Source organism: Protopterus annectens, chromosome 10.part0 (assembly GCF_019279795.1).
Source record: "Protopterus annectens isolate FY-2018-M chromosome 10.part0, PAN1.0, whole genome shotgun sequence".
NCBI lineage: Eukaryota > Metazoa > Chordata > Ceratodontiformes > Protopteridae > Protopterus > Protopterus annectens.
This window is the reverse complement of record NC_056744.1, coordinates 1779422104-1779447308: the sequence shown is the minus strand read 5'-3', so window position 1 is coordinate 1779447308 and position 25205 is coordinate 1779422104. Positions and strand designations below refer to the sequence as shown.

The 25205-nt window shown below is 33.8% G+C and overlaps 1 protein-coding gene across 1 annotated transcript in view; it reads right to left on the bottom strand.

Moving 5' to 3' along the window:
• LOC122814492 (extracellular calcium-sensing receptor-like) overlaps positions 1-25205 on the bottom strand; it is a 210570-nt gene that overhangs the window by 24994 nt on the left and 160371 nt on the right. The window contains exon 5 of the mRNA XM_044087067.1: positions 1079-1202. Within this exon, the coding sequence (XP_043943002.1) occupies positions 1079-1202 (124 nt within the window). The remainder of the gene's footprint in view (positions 1-1078; positions 1203-25205) is intronic.

Here is a 25205-nt window from a genome sequence, read left to right as displayed (position 1 = left end):
TTCCTTTCTTTTTCTTTTCACTACCTGTCTACATCTAATAATTTAATAACTAATCTGCACACTAGACAATACTACATTATGCCACTTGGGTAAGATTTGTCATTACTGTAAATATTTAAATGTACTAGTTGTATTTACTTTATTTTGCTTTATTTTTATTACAGTTATTCGTTCCACCTGATTACTGCATATGTAATTTTTGCTTATGTTGTATTGCTGCACTGTTTTTCTTGGGTTTTGTATATTGCCTACTATGTTATCTTTTTATGTTTGTATTGCTGGAGCTTTTCTCCTGGGGTTTCCACTGTAAACTGGCCATTGGCTCAGATAGACTAACCCAGTTAACAAATGTCAAATAAATAAATAAACCAGGAAAAGCCAATAGAGTCTAATAAAAAGATATGACCTTTGATCAACTGGTGCCCTAGGCAAAAGGTCTCCACAGCTCCCCCCCAGCACCACCTGGTGCCCCCATCCTGATCTACCTACACCATCCAGAGAGCAGCACCCTATGCAGCCGCCTAGTAGGCCTATGCCTAAGGCCAGCTATGAATAAAAGGTCTATTTTTCAGTGGTGGCCTGAAGAAAAATGCTCCAATTTGAGACTAAAATACTAATGGAAACAGAATCCCAGCGCCTGTATGCAAACAAAAATTTGATCAATCAGTACTTTGACTATTCAGCACTTTACAAGATGTCCTGACAGACACCACAGAAAAATGGGAAAGTAGTGCATTGACAGTTCTGAATTCTACAAGTTGTCCTGCCTATGGTGGCACTATATAGCAGTGTAGAAGGAGTGCATTGATGAATCTGTATTCTATAAGCTGCCCTGATTGCACTGGTGTCATACAGCAATGCAGCAGAACATTTACACTTCTGCATTTTGTATGATTTCCTGATTGTGAGGGAACTGCATAGTAATGCAGGGAGCACTGCCCACTTCTGTTCCCTCCAGGGACGCGTCATGAGAAGATCAGTTCTGTACAAGTAGCACTAAGTTTATAGATCATGCACCCAACAGCTATACTGTACTGTTTTGGTAGCCAAAAACTTGCTACTTATTCAAGGAACATACCTGTTTTGTTTGATATTTCCCCTCCAGAACAAGGAAGGCAGGCAAAGCAGCATACTGGTTTTCCTGGCTGGGTGGCTTTCCTATACCCAGGCTGACAGCTTTCTGTGCAAACTGATTTGGGAATCTGAAATTAAAAGAAACAAGATAAAGAATTATTGAAAGGGAAAAAAACTGCAAAAATGTGTTGTTTATAACCAGGCATGCAAACACAAAAACAAAAAAATTGACAACATTATAATCCACATACATAATGAAAACAAGAGGTATTATCTGATGGAGAGGTCTAATCAGTTGCCCAAAAGTCAGAGAGGGGCAACTTCATTTTATGGGGATGATAGAAACTCTTCTCATAGATCTTCCTTAAGTTTATCATTAGCATGATGTTGAAGTTGAAACCATGAAAAAATAAACTAGAAAATGCGTAGGTATTAAAAGATGAAAATCTTGAGTTGGATAAGACATATATGAGGCAGGATTAACGTTTCTGGGAGCCAAAAACAACTATAATCAATATAAAGAGAGCGAGTAACATGTTATAGTATGAAAAGGTCTCTGACAGCAAACAGGTACATCCTGGAACCCTGTTAGACTGGTTATTTCAAGCAAACCACATTGTACATATGATTGGAGAATATGATTGGAGAATACGGAAAGATGATAGTTTAACAGGGATTTGGGTAGAACAAATCAAAAAGAGATAAATCCTTTCAACTGCATAAAGAGACTGTTCCGGGTGTGGGGAGAAGCCAGGTAAATAGAGGGCAGGCAAAACCCTAGTAAAATTAAACCTGAGACTGAAGAAAGCCATCTTATAAACAGCAGTAGTACAAAGCAGAAAATGCTATTCTGATTGACTTAGCATGTTTAGGATACTTGCTTAAGATTTGTGAAGCAAGTAAGATTCTCCCAAGCACAACTCCATATTTTCACTGCTGAACCCAGAATTTCAAGTCTAAGGAACATCTAAGATTTTTATGTAATAATATAAGATACAAACAGATACCTATTGTGATGCCATTGTCTACTTTTAATCTACAGGTACACTGTTTTTCAGGTTTTTACATTAATACTGTGGTTATTTGACAATTGCCATAAAAGACTGCAGTCTTTACTATTAGAAGTTGTCTTATGATCTGTTCTCCAGAATGAACTTTGACTTGCAATCCTTTGACCTATGGTTAGCATGTTTAATTATTTAAGCAAGAATACTATAAGCAGTTAAAATAAAGTAATGGCCTAGCCAGTGGTAATTAGTGCTGAAGCGCAAGTTGTGGTCTGTCCTTTTGTTTAAGTGCAAGTTGTGGTCTGTCCTTTTGTTTATTGAGTATATATTTTTAAATTAGGTATACTCTTGCAAAGAATAACCTTTAGATGGCCCTATTGCTAATTCAAGGAGGGCAACTGCGGTCATAATAAATGTGAAAATGTATGTGCAATTCCGGGGAACTATATACTAAGTCTAAAAGTGCTGTATCTTGCAGAATTCCTTTTTCTTCAAGACATAGAAGTCTTGCAGGCAGTATAAACAGGGTCAGTGTTAGGTGAAATGGAGCCCTAGGCAAAGGAATCCATGGTGCTGTGCAGCTGTTCACTGGTTCCACATTGCACAACTCCCAGTGTCTGTCTCAGTACCTCCCACCCTGATCTTACCATACCATATAGAGTTTTTGTCTTTGTCTTTTTAATTTACCATTTCAACACACCTTAAAAAGCAAGACTGTACCCCCATACCTGTAGATGAAATAACTGAATATTTCTGTGCTGTTTTACAGTGTTTATTCTTGACGCTATGAGATAAATTATAGAACTTTTTCCAACCTTTTGATCAATTTTTTATGTGATCCTTTCACACACTGACAAAAATACTCTGCAGTGGAGAAGAGAAAATTATAAATATGCTGAATGTCTGGTGGGCAGCAGAACATCAGAAACCTTGGAGGTCCTAGATGCTTTGTGGTACATTTTAACATTATTTTCTAACATTTGATCCTGTGGTGGTCTGAAAAAAATTACTAAAGAAAGAAATTCAGTCTTATGTTTTCAAGGAAAGAAATAGCTGTGTCCAACAGTTATTTCTCAAAGCTTAAAAACATAGTAGTCTTGAATAAATTGCAGAGACAAATGCTTGAAAGACTATATAAACCATATTTGGGAATACTGCTTCCCTCCACATCTCCTCAAAAACATACTCATGGCGTGGCCAAGGATGAACACAGGATAGCAGCAGATTTCTTCAGCTCCACCAATTTCATTACATTGACAGGAATTAATTACTTAAAAAATTAATTCTTGAAGTAATTTTCTTTCTAAATATGTTTGTTTTATATAGTTCTTGAACTATATCTAAAAAAGAAAGGAAATCTTAATAATATTCCTGTCAGAAATTACTTTGGAAATTTTCCTGTCAGTTTATCAGTCTGAAATGAGTTCCAGTAAGACAAATTCTCAAGACTCCAGCATCAAGAAAGAACTTCAGTCTCTGATAATTATAGTCCAGCAACTTACTGCTAAGATGGATAAAATGGATACTAAAATAGACACTTTCATAGAAAAACTACAAAACAAATAGACTTGTTACATATGGACCTGCAACAACAGAAGATCCAGATGACAGGCATAGAAGAAGCTGTGAATGACATGGAAAATAAAATACAAGAAGAGGAATCAACATTGAGTTTCTGCTGAAACAAAATACACATTTACAAACAAAGCTGGATGACCTGGAAAATAGATCTAGGCAATAACATTAGGATTTTTGGACTGCCAGAAAATATTGAAGGTAACAATATTACTTCTTTTTTAACAACATGGCTCTCTAAAACTTTAGATTTACCAGAAGCATTCTCTTTTGGTATCGAAAGAGCACATAGATCTATAGCTAATACTAACTCTAACAAAAACTATCCTAGATCAGTTATAGTTAGATTTCTATCATCTTTTGATAAAGAGATGGTTCTTAAATCTGCTTGGGCTAAAGCTCCTGTTAAGTTTAATGAGACAACTGTGCGTTTTGACAATGACTATTCTTCCATGGTAATTGCTAAAAGAAAAGTTTTTCTGCCACTAATAAGGGAGCTTAAAAAAGCACAGTTTAAAACATACCTTCTGTTTCCTGCCAAGCTTAAAATCTTCCTTCCTGATGGTCCTAAGGTCTTCGATGATTTAGACTCTGCTTTACTGTTTGTCAAAGAAAAAAGGATTTTGGATAAAATAGAAGAAATGGAATGGGCCAGTTCTTCATTGAAGAGATTGGCAACTGAAGCTTCCTGGAAGACTTCAGAGAAGAAGAAGAGACTAAAAAACAAATGATTTGTTATATGTTTTTTTCTCTCTCATCATTTTAGTTCATTATTAATCTTTTTGAATATAGTTCCTGCATTTCCAGAAAGCCACAAATATTTTGGAAAAGATTTAATCAAAGTTATTCTCTATGTGCAAAGAAATGTTTTGTTTCATAACCAGTCAAAATGCCTGAGGATTTAATGGCAGGCTGTGACTCGATTTGTTTCTCTTTCTGAAAAAAGTAAGGTTAGTAATTTGATACATTTTTATCTTTACCTTTTTTCCTTCTTTTATTATTTTCTTTGTTTAAACAATGACATTCTATTTAGATTATGTAGTGGGTAAAGGGTGGGGAGGGCAGGAGAGAACAGTAATGAAAATATCATTAATAGAATAATAACATATTTATTTCTTGTAAAAGTTTATAAGTTCTTCAAATGCTATTTCTAATTATACTTTCTTGATTATACTGCTTATGCTTGTTTGTAAATAATCTGTCATGCTTTAACTAATAATAATCAGAACTAAATAAGAGTAAATAATATGTTTTATTTTTAACTCTATTAATATAAACAGTAAGTAACATTCCATTGTATATACTTCTTACAGCTTTCTCTTACATTTTTTATTTCTGCCTCACTCCCTTTTATTTTCTACTCTCTTTTTCTTTTCTTTATTAATATATAGAAATGCTTTTGACTGTGTGGGCACAGTGAATAATAGGATTTGTATGAAAACTGAGTTGGGAGAAGAATGCTGAGTTTTATTGCTTGTTGGTAATTTTGAGTTTAATTTCACTTGCATAGAGGCTGTGATGATCTGTGGAATACATTGTGGAGGTTCTGTCATGTTTAGATGCATTTACACTGCTAAATGAATGTTTGTCACTAGTTTTAATAAGTTTCCCGCCAAAATGTTAAGAGAGACAATCTGGGATGTGGGCTGTCTCATGCACAGTGTCTGAGTTACCTCAGAATCTTCAAATGACAGAATTCTCACAGAGAAACTGAAAGCAGTTAGTATAAACATTGACAAGGTTATCACACTGACACACCACAGATTCAGGAAAAATACCCTGTTCATAAAATATGTCAGTTATAATGAGTTTAAATGATGTAGTTTCTTGTAGTAAGTAAATGTCTTATTTTAGAAGGCATAAAAATGAAACATTTATTTAAATGTTTTGGAAAATCTACTTAGCAGCAGCATAATAATCTGTGTTAAAATTTGTGTCCCAAACATATACTTTACTATAACTCATTTAATTCATCTGATTGACAAACATAAATAATCTTATAACTCTATTCTGGAAGAAATGTCATGTGATATATTTTAAAGCAGTAGGTTAGCATGATTGTAAAATCTGGTTACTAATATGTGTTTGCTGTGCATTATTTTGTATAAAGCAGACAGATTTATTCTAGGAACAGCAAGTAGGATACTGCTCTACAAAGACACAACTCAGTGAGATCAGATATATATATATATATATATATATATATATATATATATATATATATATATATATATATATATATGTGTGTGTGTGTGTATGTGTGTGTGTGTGTGTGTGTGTGTGTGTGTGTGTGTGTGTGTGTGTGTGTGTGTGTGTGTATGTATGTATGTATGTATATATGTGTATGTGTATGTGTGTGTGTGTGTGTGTGTGTGGGTGTGGGTGTGTGCTTTTTTTTTTTTTAGGTAATAATGGGTGTTTCTGAGAATCTGCATAACTATGCAATATGATTTATAATAATTTTTATGAATACAATATTTAACTCTATTGACAATAATGAGTTTAAGTAAATGCTCATATACAAACAATTCAATATTTTTTTGGAAGCTGTTGATAGAATTCACATGACAGAAAATAGATGCATCTTAATGCATGTAATGTCTGAATCATATTAGCCAAAGTTTTTGATTTAAATGAATGTTAGAACATAATTTTCTCTCCTCTTGATTTCTAACATTAAGATTATTTGAATGCTATTAGAATACAAGTGTTATATATTACATAGATCTATATAATAGTATGAACAGTTTTTAAAAAAAAAAAAAAAAAAAAGTTTATTTTAGTTTATATGATGCTGTTTTACCAAATGTGTAGTTTTGTCTTGATAGATAATTGAATTGAAAACTGTTAACCTCAGTTAAATATAACTAGTATTAAATTGATAAGGTGGTAGCTGAGGTACTGCTGCTTAGGGTAGGGGGTTAACTTGAGTAGCAAATACTACTCTAAGTTGGAGTTTTTAACTTCAGGCGGGATGCAAGGTTTAATCCTTACATTATTTTCACTTGTTCATTGTTATATGTATATAGTTTTGACATCCACAATATATTTTGTACACTCATTGTCACTACAAACAAAATTGAATCCTATACAAAATCCCATAAGAGATTTAATAAATACAGCTATATTTAAAGGTACACCTAAAAGAGGAGATGTAACATTATTTATCTTGTTATTTGTTATTTCGATCATAAGATTCTTGAGTTTTAAAAATACCAAATGACATCTTTAAAAGGAATTTCTTTAAACATTAATGGATTGAATAATCCATGTAAAAGGGCAAGCCTAATAAGATACATTAATCTACACAAGGCCAATCTAGTCTTCCTGCAAGAAACCCATCTCTTGAAAAGATATTGATAAACTAGCAACTAATAAGTATACAGTATTGGTTAGTTCAGAGCACACTCAGAAAAAAAGGAGTGGCTATTTTATGGAATAAAAGTATGCCCATTCCTAAAACCATTAAGTCTTATCAGGATGACAAAGGAATGTTTTGTATGGTTACAATACAAATTAATGGGAAGACTTACACTTTAATTAATGTATATTGGATACCTGGAATTGGTATTAATACAGTGAAACATCATATTGATAAGATCATATCATTCTCTATAGGGGATATTATTTTAGCTGGTGATTTTAATTGTATACTACATGAAAGTGATACTACCACTATAAAGAAAAGAAGAATTACATCTAATGCAAAACATTTAAATGATTTTGCTAACTCTTATCATTTGAATGATATTAATAATCAGATAGAGTCAAAATCATTACCATACACCTTTTTTCTAACAGATACAAAACTTATTCAAAAATAGATAGGGTCTTTATTTCTAACCAGATGGTAACAGATTTAATTAATTCCAAAATCATTTCATGTCCTATATCTGATCATAACTCAATTGTTTTTGAATTCATGATAAAAAATACTCATAATGTTCAGATCAAAGGATACCAGCATACTTAACTCAGCTAAAAGACTATAAAGAATATATACTTTCAGAAGTACAACATTTTCTAGACATAAATAATACTCCTGAAGTCTCCATTGTCTATGTTTGGGATGCCTTAAAATCATATCTATATGGACAAAGTATCAGATGGTATAATAATAAAAGGAAATCTTGGGATAAGGAATTGTTAGATATTCAAAGTAAACTAGACTCTTATAAACATAATAATAAAGAAAATATTATGGACAAGAAAGTTATTGAAGAAATAAACAAACTAAATGAGAAATACAAAGAAATTTTAACTCATAAAGTTAAAATAACTTTAGAGAAATACAACTTTTGTCTTATTCAATAAGCCCCAAATACTTACATAGACTTAAAAATAAAACAAAAGATTGAATAAACAAAACCATATCAAAGAAATCTTTTCTCTAAGGAAAAGAAGAATGTTTCTAGTATACCAGAAATACTGGATGAATTTAGAAATCACTTTCACAAGATTAACCATAACAACATTAACATGGAACCTAAAGATAAAATAAAGGAGTTTATAACCACAAACATGAATAAAAAGCTTAATAAACAACAGATTAAACTATTGGACAAGAGTATTTCATATACAGAAGTTATTACACAAATAAATAAGCTTAAATCAAACAAAGCACCGGGTAATGATGGTATTATACCAGAGATATATAAAATCCTTTCTAAAACTACATATTCATTAATACATAAGGTTTTATTCTGGCCCAAACTGAGTTAATAACCCCCATCTTGGCAATATACATTTATTTCACCAATTTTAAAACCTAATAAAGATCCAACTAGATGTTCTTCATATCGACCCATCTCATTACTTAATGTTGATTATAAAATGTTTATGAGTATTTTTGCTGATAGATTGAAGACAATTATCCCGGCATTATAGACATAGATCAGGCGGGCTTCATTGTAAATAGAAATACTTTTGATAATATAAGAAGAACTTTAACATTAATTGATTTTGCAAATAGGAAAAAGAAAGATTTAACACTTATTAGTCTTGATATAGGTTCAGCATTTGATTCAGTAAGTTGGGACTATCTGTTTACCTTAATGAAATGCACAAATTTCTCTGATGCATTTGTAAATTTAATTGAACATTTATACAAAGGAGCTGGCTTATATTAAGGTAGGAACATATGTTTCATAAAAATACCCATTCTTAAAGGTACAAAGCAAGGATGTCCACTTTCTCCACTATTATTCACTTTAGTAATGGAGCCTTGGGCTAATTTGATTAGAAACAGTACTGACATAGAGGGTTTTGAAATAGAAGAAAATACAACATCAAAATTCAACTTTTTGCAGATGATGTTCTAATTACATCAGCAGGATCTAATTCTTCTATGCAGTCTTTATTTGATAAAATGATGAATTTTAAAAGTATTTCTGGTTTAATATTCAATGTAGAAAAAACTAAAATACTACCTATATATACACGAAAAATACTCTCATTAGTGATTTTACTAAATATGTACCCAACTCAGGTCAGATAACTTATTTAGGTATAATACTATCTAAAGATATTAAATCTATTATATATAATAACTATAATACCTGTTTTCTTAATATACAAAATCTTTTTAATACCTGGAACAATATGTTTTTACTATGGAGGAGAGACTTACAATTATTAAAATGATAATATTCCCCAAGATTTTATACTTAATACAATCAATAATACTTTCACCTACAAAATAACTATCAAGAAACTGAATACACTAATGTTAAATTTCTTATGGGCACCTAATAGACCTAGGATTGCATTAAATAAACATACTAATAGCTGGTCTCAAGGGGTATTTCTTTTCCAGACTTTAATTTATATATTATCTCTTCTATTATAAAAGTTATTACTTTATTAATAGATCGGTCATATGTCATAAAATGGAAAGATTATTGGGAGCTAATTAGTATGCACTTCATGAAAATCTCCTTAACACATAAAAATATGATTATAAATAACTCCATGTTGTGGTTGCTAAAGGAATTTTGTACTTCACCTATTACACCTAAACATATGGTCTGTTACCCATTAAATATTATTATTAGTTATCGTAACTTTATATTCATGCACCCTAAGTATAGGGAATGGAATTTTATTGTATTCCCTATAATTTATACTCAGGGTATGCTTATGTCATCTACTTCTGAAGGAGCTCATTTAGCTATAGATAATAATCTAAAGTACTGGTATCAGCTGATATCTGATAATAAAGTTAAAAATCTAGATTTCTTAAAACAAGAATTTGATCTAAGAGAAACTTGCTGGTTAGAGGTTCAGATCTTTAGACAACATCTCATTGATAGAATAGATCTAATGTCTATAACAGTTAAAGAATCTATTCCAAAACTGATTGATTACTTGATAATAAATTTACAGCATAAAGTTTCTGATAAAGGTAAACTTTCATATATATATAAAATTATCAGACAAGAAACTTTTTACAATGTAGATTCATACTGGAATTATTTCACCTCTATTAATGGGGACCCACCAACTCAACAAGATAAACAATATATATTGGAATCTGCTTATAGAACTACATCTTCCATTGTCTGGAGACTTTATACATGGAAATTTTTACATAGATCTTTTATACACCTTTGATGATGAATAAAATTAATAATAAAGATAATCTATGTAAGAGATGTAATGTAGAAATTAATGCTGACTGGGCTCATATGTTTTATGACTGTATGAAGTTGAAAGAATACTGGAAGTCAATTAATGAATTTTTGCAGGCTCTTTTACAGATAATTTCATTATTTCTAAGTCTCTTATATTATTCAACACACCTGTACCTCAATGTGTTAAAAGATTAAGCTTCCCTTGTTATGGTCTATCCTAGCAGTGGCTAGGAAAATAATAACTAGAAATTGGATTTCAGATACACCTCCTTCGTTCAATGAATTTAAAAATGTTATGAATATAATGTGTCATATGGAAATAAGCACAATTAGAATGAGAACAACTAGAAAAACATCACATTTTATTGTATGGGATAATTTACAAAATTTGTTAAAAAAATTCTAATTTCAATAGCACAATATTTTAGTTTAATTAATTGATTTGATTGTAGTGGATGTCTTTGTAAATACTTTAGTTGTTTTGTTGAATATTATAATAATACCTATTTTTAATTATTTGTATAAAATTGTTATGATATTTCTCTTATATGTTAAAACAATAAACTTGTTTTGAAAAAAAAAACATACTCATGTTCTATAAACCTCACTAGTGTTAAGCTGGTATGAAACTGAAAGAAAAAATGGTCACAGTAGCTGTTGATTTTATGCATGTACACATCAAGTCTCTTCATCTATGCCCCAATAGAAAATCACTTTCTGTTATCCATTCTGGTGTCAGAATGGGATAAAAGTGAAAGAATACATTACCACATTAATATAATTTATTTCAACATGTTGTTTCAGAACTTCTCAGAGATTTGGGATGTATAGCTAGGCTTAAAAAGTCCCTTGTGGTCATTTGCCTAGTAAACATCTATGAACCTATTTTGTAAATACATCCTAAATGTCTGATTGTGGTAAAAAATAAATAAAATAATAATGTTCACAGTAATATAGTTCATGTTTGTTTCACTCAGACACACTGTACTCACAGTAAAGTATGCCAGTCTACTTTACAAAAATGCACACTAGCCCTAATAATCCAGACTGACTTATTAAAACTGAGCAAATGACAAATGAATCAATCATGTTCAGCCCAAAATAGCCTGACCACACCCAGCAGCTGTATACACTTTGTTGACTGAGTACAGCACAGAAGTCTGAGTATGATACAAATTAATACAAATAACCACAGTAATGTATTTCAGCTTTGTCTTGCATAAATACTAACCATAGTAAAGTATTTTATCTTGTTTCACATAAATTGCATTAGTCTTCCAAAGTCAGAATAATGACCGAACAACAACTGGCTAGTCAATTTTATCCACAGACAGTTCCTCAGGTATACACAACAATTATATCTGCTGTGTTAACTATTTATATATCAGATGACCCACTGTAATAAAATAAATAAAATAGAACAGCAGCCACATTAATAGATTTTAACTCCATTCACTCAGACACACTATTGCCAGCTAGCCACAGTAAAGTACTCACTCCAGCATTAGTCCTATAAAGCACAACCCACTGCCCATGGTGTCTGCTTTGCTGCCAGGATTTAAACAATTATATACATTTACTTTACCTTACAAATTCTTCTTATTATGCTGCAATTTTAAACATAGCTGCCACATCTACTTGCCTATTTAAAATGTAAGGCATTCTGTCCCCTGCCATCCCACCCATGATCTAGACAACAAATCAGATTTTTTTCTATCTAATGAGTAGGGGCAGAACACAAAGGCTGCAAATTCAGAAGTCCAGTCAGGTGCAGAGCACTTCACCTATAGGGCACCATAGTAATGGCCACTTTGAACAACGATGCATGAGAGTATATTTAAGTAAAGATATTCTATGTGTTTTCTTTCTTAAAACAAATAAAAGTAGCAGAAAAGTGTCCTGTAGCCATCTGATGCCCTAGAAGGCCATCTAGTTCACTTAGAGGCAAGGCTGGGTATATGGATACATAAATAGCAGTGATTCTTAATAATGTACTTCTTTACAATAATTGTAATCACATTTCCTAAGGATACGAGGAATTATCCCAACTATAAACAAGCTAAAACAGTATAACGTCTTAAATTAATTTAACTCTTCTTCTTATCTACTTCATAAAAGACAAACTAGAGAACTTCTTAGTATAGCAACTGGATAAAGCATAGCAAATTAATGACTCTGGAAGCTGGTGTGCATTATTTAACTTACAGGATAGCCAGAACAAGTTACTGTTCCCCTGACCACATTTCAAAAGTTTAATGCTAGCTCTAGCCTACTAATTGTTTCTGGAGATACTCTTAGGTTTTAAAATCCCCTCTGACTCCTTTGGGTGCTACTAGGTAAGCTGCAAAAGCCACCAATACTACTGAGCTCACAGCCAGTGCTACTGCTAAAGGAAATGAAAGGAAAATGGAAAAGGACACTTGTTTAATGTCATTCAGGCTTCTTAAGCCATTATATCTCGATAGGTATGACTTTCTTACCCATGAGCAGCTTGTTCTCCTTTGAAAAAAATAAGCATCTAAGCATACTGCTACTGTTACTTTCATTGAAGACTGACCCCATACCGACAACTCAAGCTGCTCATCTTAAAAAAACCTGTCTCCTATCAAATATACACCCAATTATTTTCCTTTCCATGCTGACCTCTGACAATGTGTACTCAAGGTTTATATAGCTGCTGACTGTTCTGTTTAATTTTTCTCAGTAATTACATTTGTGACACTTATGTAACAGTTGGTTGATGAAACTGGCATTCTGAAATACACCTGGATTACTTCTGTCCCTATCCTTTTGCACTAAGTCAGCACAAACTCCATCCGCTCCCCTATCCTACCCCAATTGCCACCCACCCCACTTACTCTACATTTATCTTGTCCATATCCACCCATGTAATCAGACATAGTTAATCCAATTCAATCTTCTGCAGTATTTTTCCTTTCAGTTACCTAACACTCATGCTATCCGATCAATTTCTTTAATTAACACTAATCTTTCTTATCCAAACTATACCTTCCATTCTCTAATTATAGAAATCTATACCTTCCATTCTCTAATTATAGAAATCTCTACCAGAGTGCATTCTAGAATTTACTTCCACCTACAGCTTACCATAATTGCTTATCATTTATCATCTGTCATGTCCTGTTACATGCCTTCACAAAATGAACATGTTTACATTCCTCTTTCTGTCACTAATGTGCCAACTTACATCCCATCTCTCACCACATCCAACTAGTTTTATTTCTCCCTTAAGGGTACATAATATACAACAAGATTGCAGTCCCTATAATCACTTCACATTATATCACCATATCACTATCACTACACAAACACTGCCCTGTTTAAAATTAGATACCTGAACTACAACCCCATTCTCCAAACACTCAGCATAATTAATAAGTCTAAAGCCAGGGCCCCAAAAACATATGCAGTAGTGACAGGCAGTAAAAGAGGAAAGTAGCACCAAACTGAGAAGGTATCTGGTTTTGTGGAAGCAAATAATGGAGTAACTAAAACATCCACAGCAGTGACAGCAGGCAAGAAAGGAGAGCAGCAATAAACTGCAAGTAAAAGTGATTTTAAAAAGAAGAGAAGATCAGTTGTGAGAATAAGAGCAAAAAATAACACTGTAACAGACAAATATTAGATATAGGACAATTTGGGATCTGTTCTGGGTTTTAAAGCTAAAGAAATTCTGTCTTTTACAGATATTGGGAGAGAGACTTTTTGTGACTTAACATTTGAAACTGATGGACTAATGATAACATTTCTGGAAATGTGCAATAAAAAAGACATTTATTTGTAGAACAATTATTTGTTTTCTGTAGTAACCTAAATGTTAAAAATGTTACTTTGCAGTGTAGAACTGGTGAAATGAAAGACAAAGACAGTGTTAAAAATGCATGCAGGGTCTGTGGGAAACTGTTGATAATACTGTGGAAGTTAAAGATGAAAGGAACGTATAGAATTTAGGGTGGAGGTTGAAAGCTGTTTTGAAATGTGAAAAAAGTATGGAGAATCACTTGCTAAGTGTTATTTTTGTGGCTGGTCATAAAGGGACATTAAGATATGCAGGCCATCCAAAATCATGCTTCTTTTATGGGGACTTTTCTCTTTCAGTTAATGACTGTGACACGTACAATGTAACCACTGTGGGAGGAAAGGACATACAGCTGGAAGGTGTGTGCCTGAATGCAGGTTATATGAAAAAGGGACACTTTTGGATGGATTGTTAAGAGCAAACAGTATATAATGAAATGGAGAATGAAGGGGAAGAACATACATTAAGAAGAAGGACAACAAGAGGCTGGGAGAGAGGGTGAGCTAGGTTTTAAAACTGCAGAAGAAGAATAAAATATAGCAGAAAAAGGAGGAGATAGTCCATGCAGGAAGAACGGTCAGGAGAAGGAAATGATACTTATAATGTTATAAAGTTCTAGCCTGTGAGAAATCTGATTCTGAGGATCAAGGATTATTTGTACATAAAGTCAGAAAAATATTAATTTGGGGAAAGAGTAAAAATAAGAAAACAAAACATTTGAAATACTTCTCCTAAATTAAAAAAGAAGGAAAAGCAACAATTTTAGAGCACCTCACTAAATGTGAACAGTATTATTAACACTGCGAAAAGGACAGGGATACTGGAATGGTGTGTTTAATGTGATATGGATGTTATTCTGTTGTAGAATGTAAGATTCCTGACAAGTGAAGAAAGACTGCTAACAGAAAAATTGTGGAGTGGAAATATAATATGGAACTTAGGATGTGAACATTGTTCTGCAATGGCTATGTTGTGTAAAAAAAACAGTAAAATACTAGATGTAACTTGGGTAAGGATGGGAAGGTTAACTGTTATGGATGTGAGGTGGAGAGAACATGTTTATAGAGCTATAGCATTATATACGTATATAACTAGCAATGAAAGAGAATCTGTTTTCATGAAATATTAGACTATGTGGGTGTTAACATGAAAACTATAATTGCAGGGGACTATAATTGCAATTTAAGAGGAAAATGTAAAAACAAAGAGAAAGATGCAAAAAAAAATAGAGGAAGTCATAAATCGTGGCAAATTAGCTGTTTGGAGCAAAGGTCAATGGACTTATACGAGGGAAGCATTTGGATCTGAAATTGATTATTTTTCATTGTTGGAAGGCTTGGGGAAGCAGATTTGATACAGTTGTGATGTTTTTTTTTTCAGATAATTTGGTAATATGGATGGAAGAAATGGAGTACATTTGAATATGAAAGGCAATGAAAAGAATAAATGAGAAATAAAGGAGTTAAATTGGGGAGTGGGAGGTACTGCAGTTTTGGAAGGATCATATGACCATATGAAGGACTTCTATTAAAAGCTATTAAAATTCTACTAACATCTGGTCTGAACAGTGGATTGAATTTAAAAAGAAGTATAAAAAAGTTCTTTTTCTTTTATCAATGTCATGATAATATAAGAAAGGAAGAGAAAGTGAACTATTGGAAATGTATAAAAATGTATCAAGGAACTTAAAGAAAAATATAAGAGAATATTGTGTTATGGAAAAAGAAATATATGAAGGAAATTGAGAAAAAATAAGGCCATTACTATTTAGGCAAAGATATTATTTAGTAATACAAAAAACCACGGAAACAGTCCTCCAACTGTCGAACACAGAATTTATTCACTGATGCAAAGTTAAAATACAAGTAAAACGTAAACGCTTTAAAAAAAACGCTTTAAAAAGCCAATGTGCGTTTTCGTCCACATAAAAATGTAAGACTTCATCAGACAACCATACATTTTAAAAAACACGTTATATACTCTCATATGGTTTGAAACCAACCAATAAAAAACATTGCTTAATAATCCCATTAAAAAAGTATTTCGTTGAAAAGGTTTATTGCAAACTAGTTGTAAAATAAAAACACTTTGATGTTCACCACAATAAATGCACAGTTCCATTTACTTCATGTGTTTAAAATCCATTTGTTTGTAATAATAAAAGTTTAAAACTGTAAAATTAGATAATAAATATTTCAATAAATAGTTAAAATCTTGTTATTAAATTGATACTTCCTTTTATTTGTTCTAGCCTTCTAAAGATTCATAGTTTAAATAGCACCATCTGCTGGTCTTGGGGAGCTGTTGCTAGAATTACCTAAATTCTAGCTGCTCTCAATTTTAACACAGAAGTTAGAGATATGTGTTCATTAAGCCCTGGGCTGCTTGTTGCTTCCAATAATATCTGCCACCACAGCTCTTTGAATTCTAGTCTTTCCTCCCAGAGGCCTCCCCTTGTTTCCTTTTTAACCTGTTCTACCACAAAAAAAGAGAAACTAGAATTTTCACAGACTAAGGTGTGCTTGTATAGAGCATTTGTTTCTTTTTTCTTTAATATTTCGTAAGTGTGTTCGTAAATTCTCTTTTTCAATGCTCTTTCTATCTTTCCCATATAGTATGAATTGCATTGTGAACACATAGCTAAATATACCACACCTTGAGAGTCACAATTGAAATGACCTGTAGCATTAATGTTGCAATCCCTTGCTGTTATAGAAATCACAGTCTTGTTACTAACATATGGACATTGGTTGCAGTGACCACACTGGTATGTTCCATACCTTATATTGGATAGAGCCTTTTTGGTAGGATTTTCTTTATTATTCAATTTGTTGTATTCCAACAACTTTTTTATACTTCTGCCATTTTTGTAAACTATTTTAGGCATGTCTTTTTTTGATATTCATGAGATCAGAGAAGGAAATAAAGTTAACCCATTCCCTCTGAAAAATCTTTTTCACTTCAGTATTGAATGAATTGAATTCCATAACCAGGGCCGATTTATACTGAGACTCCTCCTTGTCCCTAATATAATTAGTTTTCCCGTGAGGTAAAATATTGTTATCTGAATCAATCAATCCTATGCCCTTTATTGGCTTGAATTTTGTAAGTCTGTTAAATTCCACTTCTCTTCTAATTTTGGAAATAAATTCTTGTGGGTAACCCATAGCTAAAAACATACCTTCCAGTGTGTTGCATTCCTTAAAAAAGTCCTCATTTTTACTGGTCATGCGACACCCCCTCACAAATTGTCCCTTAACAATATTCTTTTTACAATGTGGGGGGTGTGCACTGGTGAAATGTAAAAAGGAATTGCAGAAGGTGCTTTTTCTAAAAACCTTAGTTTCAAAATCCATATTGTTCATGTTCTTGTATACTTCCACATCTAAATATTGTAATCTGTCAGTGGACATAGAGTATGTAAATCTTAAGAAATTAGTGGTGTTCTGAAGATAATTAAAAAACTCCAAAAATTTCTCAACACCACCCGTCCAGAAAATGACTATATCATCTAAAAAGCACCTATAAAGCGTCCAGTATTGTTCGTATCCAGAATTGAGAACAAAGTTTGATTCCCATGCTGCTAGTACGATGTTAGCATATGTAGGTGCGCAAGCCGCACCCATTGCTACACCACTAATTTGTTGATAATATTCATCATTAAATACAATGAAATAAATAAAGATATTATTTACATAGGAGGAAGCGGTATTATCTAAATATTGGGGTAAAATAATAAAGGAGGATACTGATATAATGAGAAAAATGAAATTGGTAACAGGAGAGGTAAATAAGCAGAAGATCAAATTATATAAGTATTGTAGTACAGCACGTGAAAAATAGGTATAAGTGTAAAAAGGGTGAAATATGAGAGAAGAGAAAGTAAAAAATAAAATCCCGAACAGTTAAGGAAAAAATTGTAAAATAAATTATTATTAGTAAATTACATTAAATACTTAGGAAAGTAAATGTTGATTCACCATCAGGCCCAGATGGTATAGGGTATGGAATGTGCAAGACATTAATGGATTGGCAACGAGAGTACTTTGTAAATATACAGAATGAATTGTTATAGCAAGGGGTTGTTTATGGAGAGTTATGTAGTGGGATATTAAAATTTATATGGAAGAAACATAAGAAGATTGAGATAAAAAATGGAAACCCATCACACTAATTACACTAGTAATATTTTTATGAGCATAATACAGAGGAGAAGTAAATGAAAGGGTAGGGATATTATGGAAAAAGTATATATGGTATAAAAGGAAAAGGATGTCAAGAATCATTATTGGCTGTGAGAGAAATTGTGGATGATATTATTAAGAAAAAGGGAGGGTGTGAAATTTATGGTAGGTTATATTAGCAAGGCATTTGATACAGTAGGATTCTTTGTGGGATTTTATGGAGTACTATGGAATAAGTAATAGATTTAGGAGAGTATGTATCTCAACATATCAAAATAATACAATGAGAGTGGTGAATGGGTGGCTGAGTAAAGAAATATGCATGAAGTGTCAAGGATGTCCTGTGAGTTGAATATTTTTGCATTGTAATCAATGCAGTAATGAGTGAAGTAGCTTATAAAATGAAAGATGCTAGGTATGTGATACAAAAGGAGGTGGCAATTTCAGTAGTTTTGATATACACAGATTATAAAATTATAGTTGCTAAGAACAAAGTATTGTTGAGTGAAGTGTTGGTTTGTCTGAATAGATGTTTAAAGGAAATAAAAATGGTCTTGAATAAACATAAAATTAAGGGTTTGGGTGAAGTGGTAAAAATTGAGGGGTATACTTTCGTGTCTATATTAAATCATCAAATGCTTAGAAAAGTGAATGATGATTTATCGACCCCATGTAAGCGAAAGCTTGCAAACTCAAATGCTTAGAACAGTGATTTTTTTTTTCCAAGGGAAAAAAATCACTGTTCAAAAAAAAAAAGCACTTAAATCATAACATAAAGTGGGGGTGTTCACCCCCCTACTTAAATATACCAACTCCGAGATTGCACTACAGTGACGAAAACGGCAAAGTAACGGACATGGCCAAGTGATTTCTTTCCCAGGGAAAGAATTTGCTTATATGCCACTTCGTCATTTTGCCTTTTCATCTTTTCAAGTTCGACCAAGACGCTTTCGAAATAATGCATCTTCGGTCATCTAATAGGAACCCTATTTTTCAATGAATGAAGTATATTTTTCAATGAATGAAGTATCTTTGGTAGGGATAACATATGGAAAATATTAAGCAGTTGCAATCCAATGGGATGATTTGATAAAAGAAATGAAAGAAATACGTCTTCTGTGGAGGATGTATAGATTAGTATGCAAAGTCTGTATTGATGGGAAAATAGCATATATGTCAAATGTTTATATGATTCCAGAAAAATATGAAAAGGAAATTGTGCAACTGGTATTTTCTTTCATATGGGGTTTAAGATTAAACCTTATGAAAATATGTGTGTTGCATATGACTTAATATGAAGGGGGATTGGTGTTAATAAATCCAGTTGTTTATTCTGCTTCTTTAAACTTGTATATAGTATTACAATGCATAAAGGAAGCAAATAAGAAATTAATAATGAAAACGTTTAAATATAACTACAAAAGGTTCTGGGAGATGATGAGAATAAGAAAAAGAATATGTAAATGAAGGAATTAAAAATAATCAAGATAAAATACTAACATGGAAAATAAAAAAATATATAGAGAAAGACAAAGAATGCAGTGTAATACTGTGATGGAACAAGATTATTATCTAAATCCATGAGAAACTTTACCAGAAGAAGTGATTAAAGCCCTTAAGGTAAAGAAAAATTGGTGTACCAAGATGGTAGAGTATCAGAATTTCCTATGGAGACTGGCAATATGTAAGTTACTAGTAAAGGGGAATATGCCATATTAAAAAAAAGAAGTTGAGTTTGTTGATTTTGTGGGGAAGAGGAGACAATAGAGCATGTGCTTCAAAATGTAAAAGAATGGTGAAACTCTGGAAAACGTTTTGTGAAGAAAATGTTTGAGGATATTAATGACAAACAATATAGACATGAATATGATTACGATTATGTATGAATAGTGCAAGAACAAGAAGAAAGACTATGTGAGAATGGTAGAGCAGAATTTATTTTATGTAATATGGGCTATTTGAAATAAAATATTGAATAACATTTTGAAAAAAAAACAGAAATGTGTATATTATGTCCTTGGAAATGTGTGCATTTTGTAAATATGTAAAAATAATTTTTATGTTGTGTAAAATAAAGGATTTCTACTCTTTTTAATGGGTGCTAAGAGATCTTTTACATCAACCTGAGCTACCACAAAATCAAGCAGATGGGGCCACATTTCATCCACAGGACAGTAAACTCTGAAATGCAGCTCCCCTGTTATGTTGCACAGAAACATCAGCATTCTTCATTTGTAAACATGGAGCTTTTCTCAAGATCATGTACCACTGAGTCTACACTTAGGGGGTGCTGCCTATAATGTAATTAGCAGGCATGCCAGCCTTCCCAAAGGGAATAATAATGAATTATTTCCATTTAGCTTTAATCCATGGCTTTGGCATAAGTCATTTGTTTGCATTAACCCTGTCTGCACTATAGTAAGATCATTGGGGGACTCAGTGATTGCTCCCAATTTGCAATTGTCAGCGAATGTGGTCAGCCACAGGCTGTCCACGTTTGCCTGTACTTCTGAGAAATACATTACAAACAGCAAGGGGTCCAGCACAGAACCCTGTGGTACACCACTGGTGACTTATCTTTTGCTAGATGTGAAGTCACTCACTTTGACAGTGTGTGTCCTGTTAGCGAACCAGTTGGATACCCATCTGGTAATGTAGGGGTTAATTCCCAATTGGGAGAGTTTCTGTATAATAAATACCTGAGTGGGGGATTGTGTCAAATCCCTTGGCTAGGTCAAGATAGATGTTATGCACTGTCTTTCCCTCAGCCATGGCCTTGGTGACTTTGTAGAAGAAGTCAACCATGTTTAACAGGCATGATCAACCTTTAATGAAGCCAAACTGTGTACGGTCCAAAGTTTGGCGATTATCTATGTCCCTGTTAACAAGGTCTATAATGATTCTTTCCATGGCCTTGGAGATGAGGCTAGTCAAGCTTGCAGGCATATAATTCCCAAGGGTCGGTTGATGGTCCCCCTTTGTACAGAGGAATTACTGCCCAATGGAACATAGCCAGCTTTCCTGGTGTGGTTAAACAGGGATCCAAGTGGGTCTGCTAGGTCATGTTCTATGTTGTTTAAAAGGCAACCTGGAATGTTGTCTGGTCCCATTGATGACTTGTTTTTGGCTTTGAAGAGCACAGAGAAGACCTGCTATCTTGAGATAATAGGCTAAGGAATAGAGGCAGGTATGCTTTGTGGAAATAACTGGAGAGGACAGGGTGGTGAAGTTTTCTCCAAATCTGTCAACTAGCAGGTTAGCTATTATCTCCAGTTGAGTATGGTGGTGTCATCCACAACCAGTTCACTGCATATCTGGATATTTCCTTTTAGATTCTGGAGCTAGTTAAAGAATGTCTTGTAATTATCCTTAGCTAGGGAGGCTAGGTTTGCTTTATAAATTATGTTTCATTTATGTTTCATTTATGTTTCATATTGTATGTATAGCTAATGTTTGGTGCAGTATGCATTATTGGCTATTGTATGTATATTCAATTGTTCTTCATGTACTCTGCTGCTCATTTATTGTTCTGTGGAGCTTTTCTCCCTGGGCCTCCACTGAAAAAGGACCTGTGTCCAGTTGGAATAAACAAATATAAATAAATAAATTAATTAAATAAATAAATAGCTTTGGAGGACTTAACAAGATTTCTAATTTGTTTGTTTAAGCAAGAGAGGGATTTCTTCCTCTGCTGAGTCAGTTCCCCCTTGTTCTTTGACATTAGTTTCTTTCTCTTGTTGTATAGCTGCCGGTTTATATTAGGAGTCCACCAGGGTGGCTTGATTTTTTGTTAAGACCTGATTTTAAAGTGGTTATAGAAAGTATCATTGTGCACCTTTGCATAGGAGTCCATGTTAACTGCATTCAAGGGGGGCTTTGAAACTTCTTATACCATCACGTAGGAGATAATTTGTCTTAGAAAAATGCTTAAGCATTTTTGAGCTTGATGGCATATCTGGTCTTATAATTACATCGAACGAGACTGATTTATGGTCCGATCTTACCAGAAAGGATGTCACACGAGGGCAGGGTGCAATGCTCTCCAATGTTAGTGAGTACTATTCCCAGGACATTTGAGCCTCTTGTGGATGGCTAACTAGCTGTTCCAGGGCATTTGCAATGAACAAATTCAAGAACCTCTGAGCCAGCATGTTTGTGGTCATGTATGTTTCCCAGTCAGTTGTAGGATAGTTAAATTCACCCATGACTAAGGTGTTGGGCTGTATGGCAAGTGACTCCAGTAATTCCAGGTATATTGTATGCTTTCCTGTTTCGTGGTGGGGAGACCTTTATCTAGCTATAATGTGGTAGGGGGGCTTTGCCTATAGTTAACTTGATATTGAGTAACTCAAGAGAGTCATACTGTTTGACCAGTCATGAAGTGCACTTATTCTTAATGAAGATGGGAGACACCTCCTCCTTTGGGACATTCACACTCAGTTTGTGGTCTGAATGCATGGAAGGAATTGTACCACTGCACAGCCACAGTACTTTCTATACCTTTAAACCATGTCACAGTGATTGGACAGATGTCAGCATCTTCCAAAGTGAGGAGTACTTCCAGGGAGTGCAGTTTCTTGCTTAGACTCCTAGCATTAAGCAGCAGTATCTTGACTTTATCTAGAGAGGAATTTGTTACATTGGGAGGTTGGTTATTTTGACACTGCCTAAAAAGGCACAATAGGGGTGGCTAATGCCTTTGCCAGTATCCAAAAATCTAGAGAAGACAGGTGCACACCATCTCTGGCAAAGCAGCTTGGCATATCAACTATGGCTTCCCAGGCTGACAAATTCGAATGCCCTTGGAATAACACCAGAAGATAAGCCAATTGTTAAAGTCAATCATTTTTGTTTGTTTTCTGGCATCAGCCTTAGAGAAGGCAGAATGCTGCTTAAGGATAGGCTTATACCTGCCTGTGACACAAACGGAGAGCTCAGTCATGTCTCTCTTCATATATTCCATTGAGGTATGTCTCAAGTGATTCACTCCCACATGGGCTATAATGAAGTTATACCAGTACTTATGGTTGCATGACCTCAGTGCTTGAGTGACTTGACAGATTCTGGAACCTGACAGGCAGCTAACTGTAACCCATTCATTATCCAGTCTGATGAGAGGAACATCCATGTGTCTCACAATGGAGTCACCTATGACCAATACATTTGGTTTTGTGGTGTTACTCCTTATGGACTTATTTGTTGAGACACTGGTTTGTGTGTTATTATGTGTTTTGGTTGTTTATTTGCATTGCTGTGTGTGTAAGTGGTTTCTATTTGGGAGGCCTCTGATCTTTTGGTAAGTTACTACTGATTACAGCTGCATGTGCGGTCTTATGTGTAGTGTCCTTATTTAGTGTGTGTGTGTGTGTGTGTGTGTGTGTGTGTGTGTGTGTGTGTGTGTGTGTGTGTGTGTGTGTGTGTGTGTGCGTGTTTGTGCATGCATGCATTAGTGTGTGCATGTGTGTGTGTGTTGACAACATGTCTGGCATTCAATTTGTCCTGATGTAAAAGTTGGTTCTCCAATTCTATAGTGTAACTACATCTCTCGCATAAAGTTTTTGTTTGTTTCAGGAGCAAGTGGTTGCCAGTATACATGACACAATTGCTACATTGCCTCAGGATGCCCATATCTATCAGGCTGCCCAGAGGGGTGATGTGAAACTGCCCATCCATCATACCAGGCTCTTACTGTATGTTTTATTAGGGAAGACAATGGGTTCATTTGACAGGACTGTGCTGATAACACCAAGACTACATCAGTGACCTATACCTTGTGTAGGCTAAGGCTGATAAATAAATATATCAACATTGCTCACTGCAAAACTGAGTTGCTCTTAGTGCAGCAGAAAACAGGAAAGAGTTTCAATGACAGCTGTTTAGGGAAAAACTGAGCTTCTAGTCCTTTGTTTCTATGCAAGGGCACTGCTAACCACTGCTGTGTGAAGAGCAGCACCATGCAAACACAAGACTTAAATATTAGCAAACAAAAACAAATTTTAAGCTAACTACCAACCAGGAAAGCACACAATAAGCCTTCTACCAGCAACCTCCAACTCAGACAGGTTAGATCAACACTGTTCTGCTACAAGGGTGCAGAAAAACATCCTCTTAACGTAAAATAGCTGGTTTGGAGCCCAAGTGTAACAAGACCACAGAAACTACCTACACCAGCCCTACAACTAACAGAAGCAATGCAAAACAGTCCAATTAACTACTTAAAGCAACAGCAGACAATAGATTGTTTTGAAACTGCTAAAGTACAGTCACAGTATATAAGAGAAGTACAAAAAGATACTTAGAGCCCTTTTGTATGCTTCCTAGCTCAGATAGAAAAGGTAAACACCTACTGGCACTAGATGAATAACCCTAGTCCTCCTAATGTAAAAGCATAGTAAAGAAGGGTCCAGAGTGAAATGTTACCACAAAAACTTAAAAGACATGAAATGTTACCACAAACAAACTTAAAGATACAGATACAGCAGTGTACTTTAAACAGCTTATAAATGTGTGTTTATTCAATAAAAGTTTTTGCTTTGCATAAATGAGCCAAGAGCTACTCAATTGTACAGAATTTACAAAGGCATTAAAAACAAGACAAGCTGATTAATAAGCCCTCCATACAATAAAATTACATGCAGAAATCTCAAGTGTTTCCCCAACCTAAACAGACCAAGCTACCTCTCAGTTCACTAGATGGAAAACCACTGACACCTTGATGTAAAAGCAAGTGCTTCCTAGAATCTAAAAATACAAGTGCTTGCTAGAGTGTAAAAACATACTACTTTATCCAACAACTAGCTAGGTAATGAATTCAGAAGTAAATCAATAGAATAGAAAATGACAGGAGAAATGTACTTTTTCAATATAAGCACAAGGGAAGATAAATAAATAAATCAAGCTATCAACAGCGGTG